We start from the raw sequence: 18,679 nt of genomic DNA on the forward strand, positions 1-18,679 counted from the left end.
GATATTGGCCAACTTCCTGCCTGTAAGGAGTACTAGTGCCCACCTGCCTGACATTGTTTCTATCCATAAACACTCCAGTCAGATGGTCATTGTCATATGCAGGCTTCCTCTTGAAATATAAGAGTATGAGTTGTAAAATTCATCTGTAGTGAAATAATACTTGTCTTTCTTTCAAAGTTGACTACTTATTTATTTATGACTTGCTGTGTGCCATCGAATCAGATCCAACTGGTACAGGAGGAGATTGCCCCTTCTTCTCCAGTGACAGCTGACCCTCCAGTGGGTTTCAAACACTGTAATCACACAGGAGGAGATTGCCTGTCTTTATCCCAGGAGCTGCTGGTGAATTCGAACCATTAGAGACCTTTGGGTTAGCAGTTCCAGTGCTTTACTTCAGGTGCCCAGTAACCAAGTGGCTAGTAACTACTCTACTGGCTAATACAGATAGATCTCTGGCTTAGGTCCTTTGGTCTTCAGAGTTTCCTCCTTATTCAGCCTTTTCATTTCATAGCTGGAATGTATATAAATGAGACTAAAAGGAGATCATTTGTGTATGTGAGTATCTTTGATATATATTTGTCTGCTGTTAAGTGCATTCAAATTGGAAATTGGACTGACTCAAAGCCTCCCATGGGTTTTCAGAGGCTGTAAATTGCATGGAAGGAGATTGCCTTCCACCTTTTTCCTGTAAGCAACTGGTAGATTCAGCTGCCTGCCTTTGGGTTGGCAGTACAGCTTCTGAGCCACAAGGCCACCAGAGCTCCCTTGTATTTGTCTAGTAGATATACAGGTAACAAAGCATTTGCCATGTTCACATTTTTTACATGTGTAATTCAGTGGCATTAGTTATGTTTATCATGTCCTTTTTATACCATTGTTTGTTTCCAGATTTTTTGTTCCTCCTTAATAGAACCTCAGTGTCCATAATGGAGTCTTTTGTTAACACTTGATTTTTCTCATGTCACATTCCCCTACCTTTGAGTGGCTTTCAGTCGATGGTTTACGCCACTTGCCGCCCACATAAAATCTTGGAGAAGTGCTCGCAGCAGGCATACTGTGGCCTTGTATAAGAGTACAAGGACATGTATTTCCAGAGTGCTAAAGAGCAGGCTTGGCTTAACCCTCTGTTGCCCAGAGGTGGAGTGGGGAGGGAAAATTAATTCCTCTTTGGGTAGGGAAAATTTAAGAAGTAAATCAAGAGATAAACCACAGTTTTGTCTTTGTCTTTTCATTTAGTGGCGTAGAAGATGAACTCAACTGAATTCAGTGAAGATGTAGATGAAGGTAAAGAAACATGCCTGCTGCTTTTATTTGTTTACTTTTCTGTTATAATAGGGGTGAAAGTTTACCAAACAATTCGTTTTCCATTAAACAATTTACACGCCTTTTGTTTCATGACATTGGTTGCTATCTCTTCAGTGTAGCAGGAGTCTTCCTACTTTCCCCCAACATTCCCTGTTTCATTCATCCTTCTTTCCTGCCTCTTCCTGCCTCCTGAGCTTGGTCTTTGGGCAAATACTGTCCTTTAAATGCCATATAGTTTCACACTAGGAGTACATTCCTCCCTGGTGGTAGATTTTACACTTTGTAGCCCTGTCATTATTTGGGTAGATTCCGTTACAGCCTTGAAGAGTATCTCAAATTGCCAGTCTTGAGGGTTCCACCAGGTTGTATCAGAGCAGAAAGTGTTTTTAATCATTTTGTATTTTGTTCTATCTTTTCTTCTCTCTCAGTCCAGGACCACCTGTTTTGATCCTGATGAGTGTCAGTAGTGGTAGCTGGGCACCATTTAGGTCTTCTGGTCTCAGAGACAAGCCTTTTTTAAAAAATGTTCTAATTTAATATTTTAATTGACTATTGCAATCACATAGTTCAAAATGATAAAGTGTTTAATATTTAAATATCCCCCCACAGGCCTACAGTAAGCATCTTATGTATCTTCCTAAGCTTGCTTTTAGAAAGCATCATTTAAAAGATAATATTTATTTTCTTCCACTCTGCCCACCCCTCACACCACTAACTACCCCTTCCCCCAAAAGATGTTAAAGACAGTTTAGAACAAAATATTCTTGGAATAAGATTTTATTATATAGCACTCAAGTCACAAGATAAAAACTGCCTTATTGTAAAGTGCTGTTTTATTGTGACTAGACATTATTATCTGACTGATAACATCAAAGAGCAGCATGGAAATAATGCTCAGGGACGCTGCCAGCCTCTGAGAGGCGCCCCCTTCCCCCCTGCCCTGGTTTCCCACTCAGCCCTGTCTTCTCTGTCACAGTTCTAAAGAATAACTCTGTGAAAGTGGAAACAGAGACTGAAGATGCTGCCTTGGACTGCTCAGTGAACTCCAGGTCTTCTGAAAAGCACGCTCTGGACAGCGTGTTTACTGCCCTCCAGGACGCCAGCAAGAGGAAGCCACTGGGCAGTGATAGCCAGCTAGACCCTGTCCCCAGTGTGAAGAGGAGACGGCTGATACCCGAGGTGAGGCCCAGACCCTCTGCTGTCTGCTTGGACTCTAACCACGTCTGAATAGGTGACACATCTGCTCTTGGGGATCTGGGCATAAGAAACCTTTCATTTAAGCTCTTCTCTCTCTGGCTTAAGTTTTCCAGAAGGTATAATTTTCTGCAGTTCATGTCTGTGGATTTGTTGTGGCATAGAGGAAGTCTTCACAATACAATTATTTTTTTTTTTAGTACTTTTTGTGCTTTGTCCCAGAGACAAAGCAAGAACTTGACAGCAGGAATTGTTAGTATAAACCTGACACTTGCCTAGTAGACTAATTCCTGGAAAAACCTGGTAGGTCTTTTCCTAAATCAAGGCTATCAGAGGAGCTTATTCCCTGAAGAAATTCTTTAGTGAATCTTCTCATTGAAGTGAGGAATACTTTTATTCTTTTACATCATAACCTATTAACCTCTAAGCTGTGTTACAAATTGCACTTCCCCTCAACCTGCAAAGGAAAATCCAAATAAAAGGTTTTGGGTTGTGGGGGTTTTTTTTAGCATGCAGAAGTAGAATTGTTCAAAGAAACAATAAGACTTACACTGGCTTCTGGTCATAACGTTGTGATTATTTTCTTAATTATTTGCTGGTTATATTGAACTTAAGGGAATTCGGGTGGCTTAGTGGTAAGGAGCTGCGTTTCAACCTCAAAGGCACACAGGTCAAATCCACAAGCTGCTCTGCGGGAGAGAAGTGGCAGTCTCTTCTCATGCGATTAAACTGCCTCTGAATACCTTCTGGAGGGTCAGCTATGACTTGGTTCAGATTTGGCAGTATACAACAACAGAAACAACATCTTGAACTTGGCTAAATAAGTGCTGAGGGATATGGGAAATGGAAAACATAGACAAGGTGGTCTCCTGTAGCAGCCTCCAGTCCACTTGGAGATAAGACATATACATGAAACCATTAAGAGAGGGGAGAGACAGCTTTGAGAAGTATGAGAATGGTGTCTGGTTCATTCCCCTACTGTTATTTAGGTATCTTGTCAGCATGTCCTTTCCAAGGACCAGCAGATTCTACTTTGAAATCATCAGAGGACATTTTCTCAAGTTTTCCAACTCACCCTCCCCAACCCTAGCACACACTTGCAAGATCTTGGTAAACATTTCCACTTACATGTGTATGTCTAAATGAGGCTGATGTTATTTTCATATGTTCACAGAATTGTACAGGCATTCCTATAATTTTATAGCATTTTCATCACCCTATAACAAAACACTATCAATTTGTTATCATTCCTCATTTCCCTCCCATCCCCTCAGTCACTGGCAATCATAATCTACTTCTGTCTATAGATTAGCCTATGGAATCACACAATATATGGTCTTTTGTGAGAAGCTTCTTTTACTTTGCTGGTTCATTCATGCTGTAGCATGAATACGTACATACTTCATTTCTTTTTACAGCCAAATAATATTTTATTGTATGAGTTATGCTACAATTTGTTTGTCTATTTATCACTTGAAGGATATTTGCGTTGTTTTCACCTTTTGGCTGTTCTTAGTAATTATTGATCAATACACCAGGCAAAGTAAAAGTGAGATCCCCTTTTTAAAAAATACTTATAAGTATTTTTATAAGACTGTAATTAGGAATATCCTGTCTTTGACTCTGGCTGCCACCTGGTCCATACAGTATAATGGGGGAGAAGTTTCTTCCCAGTAAAGTAAATGATGACTATATGTTAAAATTCACATCTTTCTGTCTGCTACAGGCATCTGCTGTGACAAATGAAAGCTACAACATTATTAACAGGATGACTTGTTTGGAAACATTTCCTTTTTCTTATGTTTATTTAAAATTATAGTTTATTGGTGAGCTCTGGTGGCCTAATGGCAAGAAACCACACTGCGGGGAGCTCTGGTGGCCTAGTGGCAAGAAGCTGCACTGCAATCCCAGAGGTGCATGGTTCGAATTCACCAGATGCTCTGCCGGGAAAGGAGGGACAATCTCCTCCTGTACCAGTCAGATCTGATTTGACGGTACACAGACACACAAAATAATAAAATAAAAAAAAAAAGAAGCCACACTGCAATCCCAGAGGTGAGCAGTTTGAATCCACCAGATGCTCTGGAGAAGGAGGGACAATCTCTTCCTGTACCCATCAAATCTGATTTGATGGTACACACCACACACACACACACACAAATTAAAACAATTGTAATTTATGATCTTTTCCTATAGAGATACTTTTAATGTGTTTTCCCTTTTTTTTTACACTATCAAGTAGTTCCATGGAAATAATTTATATCCATAAATCTTATGCCTTTCTGTATTTCTATAGCTTAGATTCATAAAGATTATCCTAAAAATATTGACAAATTTAAGAAGTAGCCATGTTATCTTCTGAAAGGAAGGCCTGAAAACATTTCCCCTTCCAGATAACTTTTCGTTTTTGCTAATGATAACTGTGGAAACGGCATCAAATTTCTAGGTCAAGACAGTTCTGGAAATGGAACTCGCAGCTGAGTGTACCAGCGTACTTTAGCTGGGTAACACCTCACAACTTCGCAACTTAAGACAACCACCATTTTACTTATCCACATTATTGTGGGTCAGTTCTTTTCTGGTTTGACCTGTCGTGCCGGGCTGGATGATCTGGGATGACCTCATCCCCTGTCTGGAACCTCACCTGATCGAACTCTTCATGTACATTCTTGTCCTCTAATAGACTGTCCGACTTTTCACATGATGACAATAACATTCTGAGGGCTCGTTTCAGAGCACAAGAGCCTTTTAAGCTTCTGCTTGCGTATCATACTGATGTCCATTGATCAAGGCAAAACATGGCCAAACCTTGGCTCAGGTGGCAAAATATACTTGTGTCTTTTGAGTAACAAAGTCACACCGGCTAGGAAGAATTGAGGCCAGTTTGATAACCAGTTCACCTCAGAAATAGCAGGTTCTTTCCCCCAGAAGGAATTCCAATTTTATATTGGCTGGGTTATGACCTATGTGGAGAACCTCAGCTAGCCTTGTTGGCTGATTTCACAAGTGCTACATCTCTCCTCAGCCTTTCATTCCATGACCTCTTGTTATCATGAGATCATAAAGAAGGGAGCATTTAATGTTTGGGGTTTGTTTTTTTTTTAAGTGACATAACCTTTATTTATAATACTTTGAAAGTTTATAGATCACATTGATTTTTTTAATTGTCAGCCATCGTAATTTTGTTTTATAACATTAATTATAATTGTTTAATGAATTAATTACAATATCTAATCAAGTCCTTAATGTATATTATCTTACTCATCCCTCATGGGTTTGTTTTTTTTTTTAAAGTGTCCATTTTTTCTTTTCTTTTTTTTTTTACATTGTATTATTTTGTATGTGTACTGTCAAGTCAAATCTGACTGGTACAGGAGGAGGAGATTGCCCCTCCTTCTCCAGCAGAGCATCTGGTGGATTCAAACCGTGTACCTCTGGGATTGCAGGGCAGCTTCTTGCCACTAGTCTTCCAGAGTTCGCCAGCCCTCAGTTTATCCACTTACTAATTTTTACTTCCCTCTTCTCTTCCCAGCCCTGTTAAAACCCTCCAAAATGGATTCTGTGTGTAAACTGTTCTTTAGCTTTTTATAATAGTGGTCTTAATACCATGATTTTTTTTTTTTGTTACTGACTTATGCTACTCAGTATAATTTGTTCACGTTGTGCAGTATTCATACATTCTTGATGGCTGAGTGAGGCATAATACTCCATTACAGTGTGACTGTAACATAGCTGCTTTATCCATTTGTCTGTTAATAGACTCATAGGTTGTTTCCACTTCTGCTATTATAAATAATGCTGTGATAAATATGGGTATGTGTATTCTTTAGGTTCTTTTGATTTCTGTTTCGATTGAGTTCTTCAGTACATAAAGCAAATCAGAAGAGATTTGGCATTGGGCCAGGTCAGACTAAAGAATTTTTCCAAATACCCCACCAATAGTCTGATGGTTGCAGATGTTCTTGATCTACTCTTGCAGCAACCTCTGTTGGGCAGGACTTTAGGCCTTATTCAGGATGAGGAATTCCAGCATGTTGGAAAAAAAGGGAACCAGAAAATACATTTAAATATTTCTACTATGACTTGTATAGTCTCTCTATTTTGAAATAGTAAATTAGCCACAGAGTGGTTGTTGTAACCCATTTTAGAGTAGAAAAGACATGTGAAGTCATGCCTTGTGTTAGCTTTATTCCTTTTTCTTTTAATTAATTTAAATGAAGATTTACAGAGACTTAGGGTTTCTAGTCATTCATTGTTGCAGTTTTCCCCCTCTCCCGCCATGTCCACTCCACTGTGCAGCCTTCACTTTGGACTTCTGTAATGACAGGAATACTCATTCATATATCCCTTTTAAAAGGTTCTTTCACTCATCTTTTTCAATGCAATATACATCATTCCTCCCTTTTTTTTCCTGTTTTCTCTCAACCCTGATGGTCAGTCCCATTTTACAACAGTGGCCCTATGCAATATTTGTCCTTTTGTGACAGATATTTCACTCAGCATAATGTCCGCTAGAGTCACCCATTTTGTATAATATTTCATGAGTTCCTTGTTTTTCAGTGCTGCATAGTATTCCATTGTGTGGATATACCACAGCTTCTCTATCCATTCGTTTGTTGATGGGCACTTGGGTTGTTTCCAGCTCTTTGCTATTGCGAACAAAGCCACAGTAAACGTGGGTGTGCCGCTTTATTCCTTTTTCTAAGTGTATATAGAATGAGGTTCATATCCTCGTCCTTCCTAATATGTAAAAAGAATGCAAGTATAAATCACATGAAATTAGCAAGCTTCTTGTGAATTCAAAGCAGCTTTTTCTTGTTAAAGTTTATGTAGTATGTTATGTCAGGTAATCAATCTCAGAACCAAAGGACTTTAGAACAATCCATCAGTTTTATGAAATTGAAGTATGTTGAACTTTTCAGAATGGTGCTTGTCCCAGATTCACTGTGAGCAGTCTTTTATCCTCCTCCTCTTGATTTTTACCTGATCTTCTTAAAAGTACAGGGGCAAGGGTAGGAACAGGAAGTATACGCTGCTTTCTTAAGCATTTTCATCACAGGGTGAGACTGGAAAGGGAGTAGGAGGCCGGAACTAGTCATCATCAGAAAAGCAGACAGGAAGTGCTTTAACAGCTTTTGAGTCAATAAACAGCACCATTCTATTTGCTACTTCATTGCACCCATATAAACCAGTGATGAAAAAGTAAGTAACTCTGCCATACAGATGAGCAAAGCAAAGCGTAGAAGTGTCCACATACATCAGAGCTGACTTGACCCTGTTGTGAGCTATTGGGCGTGATTAGACACCTTCAGCCCCCTGTTCCCTGTCCAGGGAGGTGAGGCCGCTTCTTTTGAGAATTACCAGAATAAGCAGAGTATAGTATCGGATGAAGGAGTTAGTTCACCATAGAGCCTTCAGTCCATTTTGTGACCTCTCAGAATCTCTGGTTCTTCCATTGTCATGTGGGACTGTACTGCCCAGACCATGTACAGATCCTAACACAAGGCTTGTTACACATCAGCTGAACACCACCTGCAGGAAAACACTACCACCTTGTGTCTCCTCCCGCCCTCTTGCTCCCCACACACACACCCCTAGGAAAGAGGAAGGATGCGGAGGAGGGAGGATCTGAGTGGTCGTTCTGATGCTAAAAGGGCAAAGGGACCATTCTTCTCCACATTGAGACTACTGTCAGTGCTGACAGCTTCTTTTATGAATTACATTTAGTACATTGCTAGACAACAAATAAAACCTCCCTCAAAAAAGCAACTGAAAGGACAATATAAAGACTCATTTGGCATCTCCACTGGAGAGGGCTTAATAGTCAAATACAGCAGATGTGAGAGGTGAGTAGCCAGCGTTTTTATATTGGTGATCATTTTGTGTGTGTGTGATCATCTTATTTACAGAAGTGGGGATGCTATATAAGAGCTGAATGCCAGGCAGAGGTTATCTTTGTTCTTCTAAATTTTTGTCGGTTTTAATTGTAAAGTGTCATTGTGGATTTTTTTAAAGTGTTTTCAATTAGAGAACTAAAATGCTGCCTCTTTCATGCAGTGTAAATGTTTTGATCAACTCCTAAGTGTCAGTTAGTGTGGAACAATCTGGAGATTCATCATCATTTTCACCACAGTCGTAGCACATCGTGTCTGTGGTCTTTCCTGCCATAATTTGGCCCAGAGAGTTTAGCATGACCAGGCCAGAACACCTGACCATCATTGTGGTGATACTTGGGGATTAACAGAGAATTCACAAGATACCGTGAGGAAACTATGGCCTTTGTGCCATTCCTTTTTCCTTTAGATTCTTGACTTTTGCACATTGTTTAACCAAAGGGGAAAAGCCACAAGATCAGAGACTGGGTGTGGCTTGTTCCCTGTGTGTCCAGGGCCTGTCAGGTTCTAGGTACTCAGTAATACTGATTTATAGACTTGTGGTAGAGAACTCTTCCATACCTTACTGTCAGTCAGATTGGTCATTTAGTGATGATAATGCTGAGGAGGATAATTCTGCTGAAGGTGAAAACTAGCCATCACTCCGTGGCAGATTGTCCCGGGAGGGGGATGCCAGCCCTGCAGGGGCTATTGTGTATGATCTGTCCTTGATGCTCCATTAATCTCCTGAATGTGTGCTGCTTGGGAGTTCCAGCTTCTGTCTCTGGGTACCATTTAGCCATTCAACCTTCACTGAATTGAACTCCAGTGGCTACTCTTGGATCTGGGTTCCAATGAAGATGTTTAATATTTAGAGCATCTTCTTGCTGACCTAGTCCCTAGAATGTTGCTGGGCCTAGACCCCCGAATCTCCCCTGTTATAATCAAGGGCTAGGGCTTTGATTACTATGCTTATACTCAAACATCAGCCTCTTTTTTGTTCAGTCAGCCTCTCCACCTGAGCGATTTGAATGTTTCCTCTTGTGTCTGAGGTGCCAGTGCTAGAGTGAAATGTCCTGATCAGGATCTGGGATGGATGCTGGCACGGCAGAGCTTGCGCTCCACAGCAGAGTTCCCATATGGTTGGAAGATGAACCTTGGAGGATTGGGAATGGTGTCAGCCAGGATACCCAGTGCCAAGTAGAACAGATTTAAAGATTTCTTGATCCTCCTAGACAGCTGAGTAGAGATTTTATCAGCAGCAGCAAATGCAGCCAACTCATCGTTTTCTTGGCAGCATTTGTGGAATTAATTGGAGCACCATGTTGACAGGACAGCAGTGTATGGGGCTATCGAAGAACTTTCTCTTTGATGCTTTTGTTAGGTTTTGTGTTGAATTGTGTATCCAAGGTTTCTGGGAGTGAGGAATAATGCCCTCTGCTGGGACTTTTAACATTCTTATCCAGACAGTTGAACAGAAAATGTTTCCATCAATGCCTGTGTTTCTAGCATCCTTGATAGAAATAAAAATATTTTTAGTAATGAGGGTGAATTTTTTTTTTACCTTTTTTTTAAAATTTTATTGGGAAAAACGTTGGGGATACAAGGAGATGAGGGTTGGGAGCAGAAGGGTGAGGGTGGGCAGGGATGAAAATTGCAGGGATGCAGTTGCAGAGCTGCACAATTTGGTTGGTGGGAAGAGCAGGTGAAGGAAATGAAAAGGATCCAGTGGGGACCAGATGATACAGGGCAATGGTAAGCATAGTCCCATGGTGATTAAACAAACTGTCTTATTCACGTGTAGGTTGCTCATTTGGGAATTGGGTGCAGACTCTCTGGCTTCTTCATGCTGGACAGGAGCTTTGATGTAAAAGGGGAAAGGGGGCACACTTTATCACCTTACTGATGGTTTTGGGTTAAAGCTGCTTGCCTTGTTCTGTTAGAAGATATTTTCCTGATATTTACTCCCTTCTGTACTGCAAAGTGTTTTCCAAGGTGAGTCCAGTGGGGATGGCTGACTGAACCCTGAGGCTCCATCCTCCTTAGCTTCCTTAGCTGGCAGTTGTATTTCCTTTTTGTCTCTGGAACTGGGTTCAGGGTCAAGTCTGGAGTAAAACTCAGTGTTAAGGTTAGGAAAGGGGGCAAACCCATTCCTCCCTGGGGATCCTTGATCTCCTGATGTTGAGCCTCAACCCGCACCGAAGACCAGTCATCAACTGTTTAACTGTTCAATTATCAATAAACAGAGGTCTGTAAGAAGGCCATGGTGGCCCTCCTCCAAGTGGTCCGCTGCTCCCGCAGCTCACCACGCTGACTTTGCCTCTGCCGCCATCTTGGATCCTGGAGGGTGAATTTTGACAGTTAAAGAGGGAATTTCCAGTTGTGGTAACCCTCAACTCTTTTTTTTTTTTTTTTTTTTTGAGAAACATTCCAAGGTCCTTTATTGGGTCCACAGATGTCTTACTTGTATTGATGGTGTTCCAGTAGTTAAGATAGTTTTCCAGAAACTTCTCCAAGTACAGATCTTCTTCCTCTGGAACTTGCATTTTTGTTGCATGATACCTGACTTCCTGGTCATCTCCTGCACGGAATTCTGCTGTAAATGCGTCTGGGGCCTCACTTGTTAAAAAGTTAATCACTCTTAACTATAGTTATGTTTTGTAATAAGACTCAAATTTCTCTATATTGGTAAAAGCCCCTCTTCTATGAAACTGCTAAGATTAATTTAATGTAGTAGAATTTAAGGGTGAATTCGCTGCTCAAAATCTAGTTGCTGGTTTATAGGAATTAACTGTTAAAACACTTTCAATTTATCGTGTGCTGTGAAATCAGTTCTGACATACACGGACACTACAGGATGGAATAGAACTGCCTTGGAAATCTAGAAGAGTGGGCACCAACTCGATGGCAGTGGGAACATGGGAATCATTGTTCGGCCAGCACCATTCTGTGTGTCCAGACTTCCAATCACCATAACAGATCATAGTGTCCCCTAAGCATTGACTGCTTTCTCCCCCTCTCCCACCAGTCTCTGCTAAATAATATTTGATACTTAATAAACTGAAATCTTATATTTTCCTTTATAATTAACTCTTTTTAACTTAGGATAGTATTTTCACAGGGAGTTCTGGTGGTGGTGTCCATAGGGAATTAACTAACATTGCTAACCCAAAGGCTGCCCCTCTCTGGCAGATCCACCCGTGACTCAGGGGAAAAGATGGACAGTCTCCTCCCATGTGATTTACATGGAGGGTCAGCTGTGAGTCATTCTGTCTTTGTGGCAGTGACTGTCACTTATTTTCTTTTTTAATATATGTTTTCAAGGATCATCAGTGGACCTTATTTCTCTTTAAAGCTGAATATTCTTCTCTTTTTTTCTTACGTTGGCCATGACCCATCGAGTCAACTTCATCATTCACTACATTTCCACTAAACCCACCCCATTTCTCCACCAAATAGTTAACTTTTCTTTTTTAATACAGTAACCTCTGCTTTCTGCAAAGTGGTGGTTGTTGTGCTGTTGAGTCGGAACCAACGCATAGTTGACCCTCCGGCGGGTTGTCAAATGCAGTATAATCACAAAGACAAGACTGCCCATCCTTGTCCCCTGAAACAGCTGGCAGATTCGAAACACATGCTTTTGGGTTTGCAGTGCAGTCTCTTATCATTAGGCCACCAGAGAATGCCACTTTCATCTTTGTTTTCCTGTTTTTTCCAAAACCCAGACCTTTAGGGAAAGCTGACCTTTTTTTCTTTTTTTCAAATTAGTAGAATTTTATTACAAGAATCAGATCCATTTTGAAATCAGATTCATATGATTTGACCGGCCTCATTTCTGTAGCTGGAAAACTCCTAGCCTACTCATCAGCCTGCTGGACAGTTCCTTTTTCGGAGACATAGATACCATCCAAAAATTTTCGGATATCCTTGTTTTTAACTGTTGTAGCTTGCTGAATCAAAGCAGCTGAATTTGATACAAGTTCAATGTCATTTCCTTCGAGAATTAACTCATCTTTCTGGGCTTGAGATACTGAACAAGCAACACCTGGTCTCATTCGAACTCTCCAAATGTATTTTTCACCCAAGAAGTTTCGAATTTCAACCAGAGATCCACTCTCTTGAATCACAACGTTGATGGGGAAATGAGCATACACAGACCTCATCTTGTAACGAAAGCCCAGTGTAACACCCTTTATCATGTTCTGTACGGGGCTACAGATGGTGCAAACAGTAGCCATTCCTTTCTGTTTCCCCACCATTTGTCAACACGAAGCCTCCTCTTTTTCCTTCTGAGGAGACTGAGCTCTACATTGATGTGATTGAAGTCCCTCTGCAAGGTTCCCCGCGGGCCTTTCACGATAACTGTGTGGCCCTTCAGAGCAATGTCGACATTCTCTGGAATGTCGACAGTCTGGTTGCTGAGAATGGTCTTCATTCTCGCAGTTAATGTGGTAAAGCGGAAAGCTGACCTTTTAAGAAGTATATTTAGTGAGTGACTTAACTGTGGCACCATAGGAAAGTTTTCCCCTTTGGTTTTATTTGTTCAGTCATTACACTTAACTTTTTAAAGGCCTCCCAGCATTACTCTCTGCTGGGCTTAGGAGTAGATACGTTTAATAATACTAATATTGTAATAGTTAGTATTAAATATTTGCTTTGATTCATATATGACTCCGCACTTTGTGTAAATTATCTTATTCAGCCTCCACAACCTTTGTGTGGGATAGGCACCATTATTTATCTTTGGGTTATACCTGGTCATCTGAGGCTGAAGTTTAGGTTTAAAATGTGCCCTGGACACATTGGTAACACCTGGCCATTAAGCTGAGATCTCTTACTCACATCAGCATCTCAAGGCTTGAGATTCCTTGTTGATCTCTATGTGTATTGTGTGTCGCCTGTGTCAAAGAGCTTCCCAGCACAGGGTTCTGAATCCAAGCATATGTAATCTGCTCCTGGAAATTCTTTCTTGGTGGTATTAGGATACCTTGGATCATGGGTGTGTGTGTGTGTGTGTGTGTGTACATACATACATATACGTATGTGTATCACTTTCTTTTTTATTTTAATTATACTAGTTTATTTACACAGTTCAAAGGCATTGTTTTTCACACAGGAACTTTCCCATTTCCTTCACACAAACATCCCCCCACCCATCAAATTGTATGACCCTATGATTAACACATACACAACACCATGCACCCCACCCATCCTTACCCCTCTGCTTCCACCCTCTCCCCCTCCTTGGATCTTCATACTCATTCTACAATAATGGTCTCATACAGCATTTGTTCTTATGGGATTGAAGTAGTTCACTCAGCATAATGCGATCCATTCCCTCTCATGTTAGGTAGTAATTTACAAAAGTCATTGCTTCTGCATGGTGCATAGTATTCCCTTGTGTGAATGTACGATAATTTCTCAAACCAATCAATTGTGATTGGACATCTTGGCTGTTTCCATGTTCTTGTTAATGGTGAGTAATGTCGCTGTGAACAGTGGTGTACAATATCACTTTTTAACTTTAGACTCCCACCAAATGAGTCAGAGAAACTAAGCAAAGGAGGTGCTTGTAATCCACCAAGAGGAGGGAATAGCATGCAAAAAAAAAAGTGTCTGACATTCTTGTGGGTCTAGAACCATGTAAATAATGTATATATAACCCTAATGAGGGAATTGATCAGTTTTACAATCCTGTTAGGTTTAAAATTATCCCAGGAAAGTAATGCCAAAGGTGGGTGATTTTAATCTTTGTCCCTCAGGCCTGGTTTTAATTGTTTTTAGTCAAACATTTTTCTAGGTAGTATAGCACTGGTCTGTCCATTTGCTGTACAAAGGTAACTCGTGGTTGCTGTGATGTTGAACACTGTGACCCTGATGTGTCAAATGCAATAATGGTCACCCATGGTGGACAGTGTTTGGTGGAGCTCCTGATTAAAACAAGCTTGGAAGCAGGAGTGGCATCCACTTCTGAAATAGCTTGCTTCCGGAAACACCATGAATTTGGAGAACCGAAGAAAGTTATACATGTGTTTGGATCTTTCATTCATAGGGTCGTTTTGAGTCTTCTACAACTCGATACAACAACAATATCCCAGAGGAAGGCAGGGGAGACTTTACTACCACCAAGAAGAGATGGGAACAAAGCATGTCCATTAGAGTTAGGATTCCTGTGCATAGAACCTCCTAGACCCAGGAGACTGAGAGCTCTAACACCAGCATCAGCACAGGATAGTAAGAAACAGCAGTGGCACAGCAGGAGAACAATGAGCCATAACACCTACAGTGGCAGAACCAGGAGACAGGTGCAGCCCATAGAGTGAGGTGGTTTCAGCTGGTGTGCTGACCCAGAGTGAGAGTGCTGAGTGTCTTCGGGCAAGAGCCTTCCTGTGTGGAGTGGTGGTCCCCCATGCTCTTTGGCAAAACTAGAGAGATTTGTACAACTTGCCTGAGCAGGGCAAAGGACATGTTGAAGGGCTGAGGGCTAGAGGGCCTGCATTTGAGCAAGGCTGATAAGAGGCTGTCCAGATCAAAGAACTGTATCCTAAATCCTTCATGGTCCCAAATTATTGTCACTTCTCTACTAAACCCTCTAACTTTGAGTAAGGTGTGTGAGTTCTCTGTTGGCATTGAAAGGAATTGTCCAGCCTATCAGAGAAGTAAGAACAAAACTTTGCTGTTATTTGTTATGCATCAGAGAGTTAGACAATGACTAAGGAGGTTAGAAGGAAAATTGATGCTTTTGAGCTGTGGTGCTGGAGAAGAGTATTGAGGGTACCATGGATTGCTAGGAAAACAAACAGATTCATCCCAGAAAAGGTTAAACCAGGCGGCTCCTTGGAGGCAAGGATTCTGAGGCTCCGTCTGACACTTTGGACATGTTGTAAGGAGGGACCGGTCCTTGGAGAGGGACATCATGCTTGGGAGGGTGGGGGGACAGCGCAGAAGGGGAAGGCCCTCTATGAGGTGGATTGATTCAGTGACTGGGATAATTGGGATGGGTGTATCTGAGACGGTGCGATTGGCACAGGACAGAGCAGAGTTTAGGGCTGTTGTACATAGGGTCGCTATGACTCGCAAGCGACTCGACATAACAACACAACAACAACAACAACAACATCAGAGAAGTAAAGAGCGCCATTGGGGGAGCAGCTGGTGTCAACAACGGTCAAAGGGTTGGAGAGAAAAGGTATGTCTCATCTCTACCTGTTAGTCATCAGTCTTACACTGTTGATGCTGCTAATTGTCACAATTGCCTCCCCTTGTGAATTTAGATAAGGAGGTTAAATGATATTGCAGCCATGCCATTGTTACACTTGTGATTTCATTGACAAACTCTTTAGAAGCAGATCATCAAGCTTTTTTCTGGGATGGCTTTGAATGGATTTGAACCTCTATCCTTTCAGTACAGCCAAGGACTTTACTACTTGCTGTAACCAGGGACTCTAGACCATATGGTAGCTTTATGTTTAACTTCACTAGAAAGTGCCAAACCATTGTCCAAAATATGTGCAGCTGTGTCAAATTCAGTGCCTTTCCCCACCCACGGCAGGCACTGGCCCAAAAAGCTGCCATAGAAACACTGTAATTCATGGGCCCCGTTCCTCTCTCCTAGGCCTTGCATACATTTTGTTACAGACACATTGCAAAAAAGAAAAAAAATCAAAATACTTATCATTTTATGTCCTCAGCAGCAAATGTAGAGAATTCTAGTCCCTTTACCTCAGCAGCAGTTAGCATTGTCTTTTTTATTATAGTCATTCTAATGGGTGTGGAGTGGTTTTGATTTGTGTGTAACTAATGAAATCTTTTTAGAAGTAGAGTGGCATCCACTTCCAAAATAAGCTTGCCTCTGGAAACTCTATGAACTTGGAGAAAAGATGAAGGTTTTTGTTCAAGACTTTCGTGCATAGGGTCGCTGAGGGTCGTCTATGACTCGACAGCACTTAACAACAATGAAATCTTTATATAGTCTTGAGCATACCAAGAACCATCAAGAAAACCAAATAGGTATGTCTTGGAGAGGGTGAAACCGAGTTTCTCCTTGGAGGCTAGGATTCTGAAGCTCCATCTCACATACTTTGGGCACGTAGCCAGGAGGGACCAGTCCTTAGAGAAGGACATCATTCATGCTCAGAAGGGTGGAGGAGCAGTGTAGGAGAGGAAGAAGATCCCGGAGGAGATGGATTGATATAGGAACTGGGGCAATGGGGATAGGTGTGTCGGAATTAGGGAGACTGGCTCAGGACGGGGCAGGGTTCAGAGCTGCTCTATATAGGGTTGTTATGGGTCATGGCTGGCTAAATGGCACATAACAACAACAATGAAATCTTTTGTATGATTACTTACCATTTGTTTCTCTTATTTGTTTTTTTATCTTTTTACATTTTGAAGCTCTATAAACCCTGTTTTTCATAGGGTAATTCATTAATAGACATTTTGTTTTATAACATTAATTGTTATTGATTAATGTAATTAATTAATTACAATAGCTAATCATCACCAGGGAGCTCCGGTACCTTGGTAAAGAGTTGTGCTGTCAACCCAAAGGTATGTGGTTCAGATCCACCAGAAGCTCTAAGGGAGGAAGATAGACCATCTCCTCCTATGTGATTTACTGCCTCTGAAAATTCTCTGGAGAGTCAGCTATGAGTGGATTCTGACTCATTGGTATACAGTGACAGTCATTGCCTGTGATATAGTACAGGCCAGTCTGTTTTTCTTAGGGTCAAGTGGTAGTCAACTCCATGGCACCCAACAACAGTGCCTGCTTCCCTACTTTGGAATGTTTATTCCTCTCTCCCTGCCTTTAAATTCCTGTTAAACCTCTAAAGTTGATTCTGTATATGAACCTTAGCTTTAGATAATAGTGGTCTTTATACCATAATTGGGGGGGGTTTATGACTGACTTAAGCCACTAAGCTTAATTTGTTCTACGTTCATTCAATTTGTACATTATTTCACAAATTCTTGATTGTTTCACAGTGATCCATAATTGTGTGACTATATCACAGGGTTTTTTTAGCTGTATCACAGTTTCTTAATTACCTCTATATGAGATATATCAACAGCTCTTGAAAGTAGCATTAATCTTTCGGGAATCATTTGTGAATAGTCTGTTTGCTGCATGTCCATTTTCATAGAGGACCTTAACCCTTCTTGGTAAGGAGGTTGAGTGGAAGGAACTCAGCTTTATTTTAATTTTTTGGATAAATGACCATTCTATAATTAAAATCTGAAAACTGATATTAGCATGGAAGTTTACTAATTTGCTCTCCTATTTCACATTTTCTATTTCCAACATTGCCTTCTCTGTTTCTACCCAGTGTATTGGGGTGGGGGGGTGATATTTATTCTAATAAATATGAACAGATTTCTCGGACAGAAACCACTTTCTTATGCTCCTGAAAAGAAGTCTTAATTAGCCATTTCCCTATATTTCTGATTCATGATTATCACAATAATCTTGATGTTGTTGTTGTTGTTGTGTATCAGAGTCAGAACCAACCCATAGCTGATCTCGGGCAGATTTCAGAGGCAGTTGATTGCATGGGAGGAGACTGCTCGTCCTGTGAAGCAGCTGGTGGCCTCAAACAGCGTGGTGTCAGGAGTGCAGCGCAGCTTCTTGCCGCTAAGCCACCAGAGCTCCCATTAATAAGATATTTTATAGTAAGCATTAATTATATACCATAAATTAATAAGTATAATTTTCCCTTTACAAGCTCTGGTCTGCTGATAGTGGTAGTTCAACACAGGCTTTCCACGCTGTACTCTTGGGTGGGTAACTTAGCATTTCTGTGCCTCAGTTTCTTTTTCTGTAATATTGGGTAGTAACACTAAACTTAACATAGGGACTTGTTAGTAACAAATGTAATGATATAAATTTATATAAATATACATTCCAGCCCTGGCAGTAGTGTAAAACTACTCATGAAATCATGAAATCTCAGTTCCCAGATGGTCAAGTGATTACTTCCTGCAGAACTTGAACACAAGGTTCATGGTCCTGGAAGGATACTCTGAGCTTTTCCCGTGAGAGAGGGCGTATGGTGGGTAATATCCTGTAGAGAGCTGAGACAGTGATCACTCAGGATCATTTCCAGTAGAGCTTAATTCTCTCCTGAACCTGTCCGAGGATGTACCTAGCTAGTGCCCTTGTAAATGCACAGTTACTGTTGCATACATAAGGTGTCTTAGTGTGTTGGAGCACTGTCCTCTCCTGAGTAAGTTGAGTAGGGCAGGTAGACCAGCAAGGACATCCTGAGTTAGAAACCTTGGAAACCCATCAGCTTACAGAATTTCATAGT

General features: G+C 41.1%; 1 protein-coding gene across 1 annotated transcript in view; it reads left to right on the plus strand.

Moving 5' to 3' along the window:
- The first annotated feature begins 1,247 nt into the window (after positions 1-1,247).
- Positions 1,248-18,679, plus strand: part of BEND3 (BEN domain containing 3) — a 20,789-nt gene continuing 3,357 nt past the window's right edge. The window contains exons 1-2 of the mRNA XM_006881174.1: positions 1,248-1,284; positions 2,282-2,484. Coding sequence (XP_006881236.1) covers positions 1,248-1,284; positions 2,282-2,484 — 240 coding nt within the window. The remainder of the gene's footprint in view (positions 1,285-2,281; positions 2,485-18,679) is intronic.

The sequence above is a fragment of the Elephantulus edwardii genome, unplaced genomic scaffold (genome assembly GCF_000299155.1).
Source record: "Elephantulus edwardii isolate Elephantulus edwardi_28Jun2011 unplaced genomic scaffold, EleEdw1.0 scaffold00013, whole genome shotgun sequence".
NCBI lineage: Eukaryota > Metazoa > Chordata > Mammalia > Macroscelidea > Macroscelididae > Elephantulus > Elephantulus edwardii.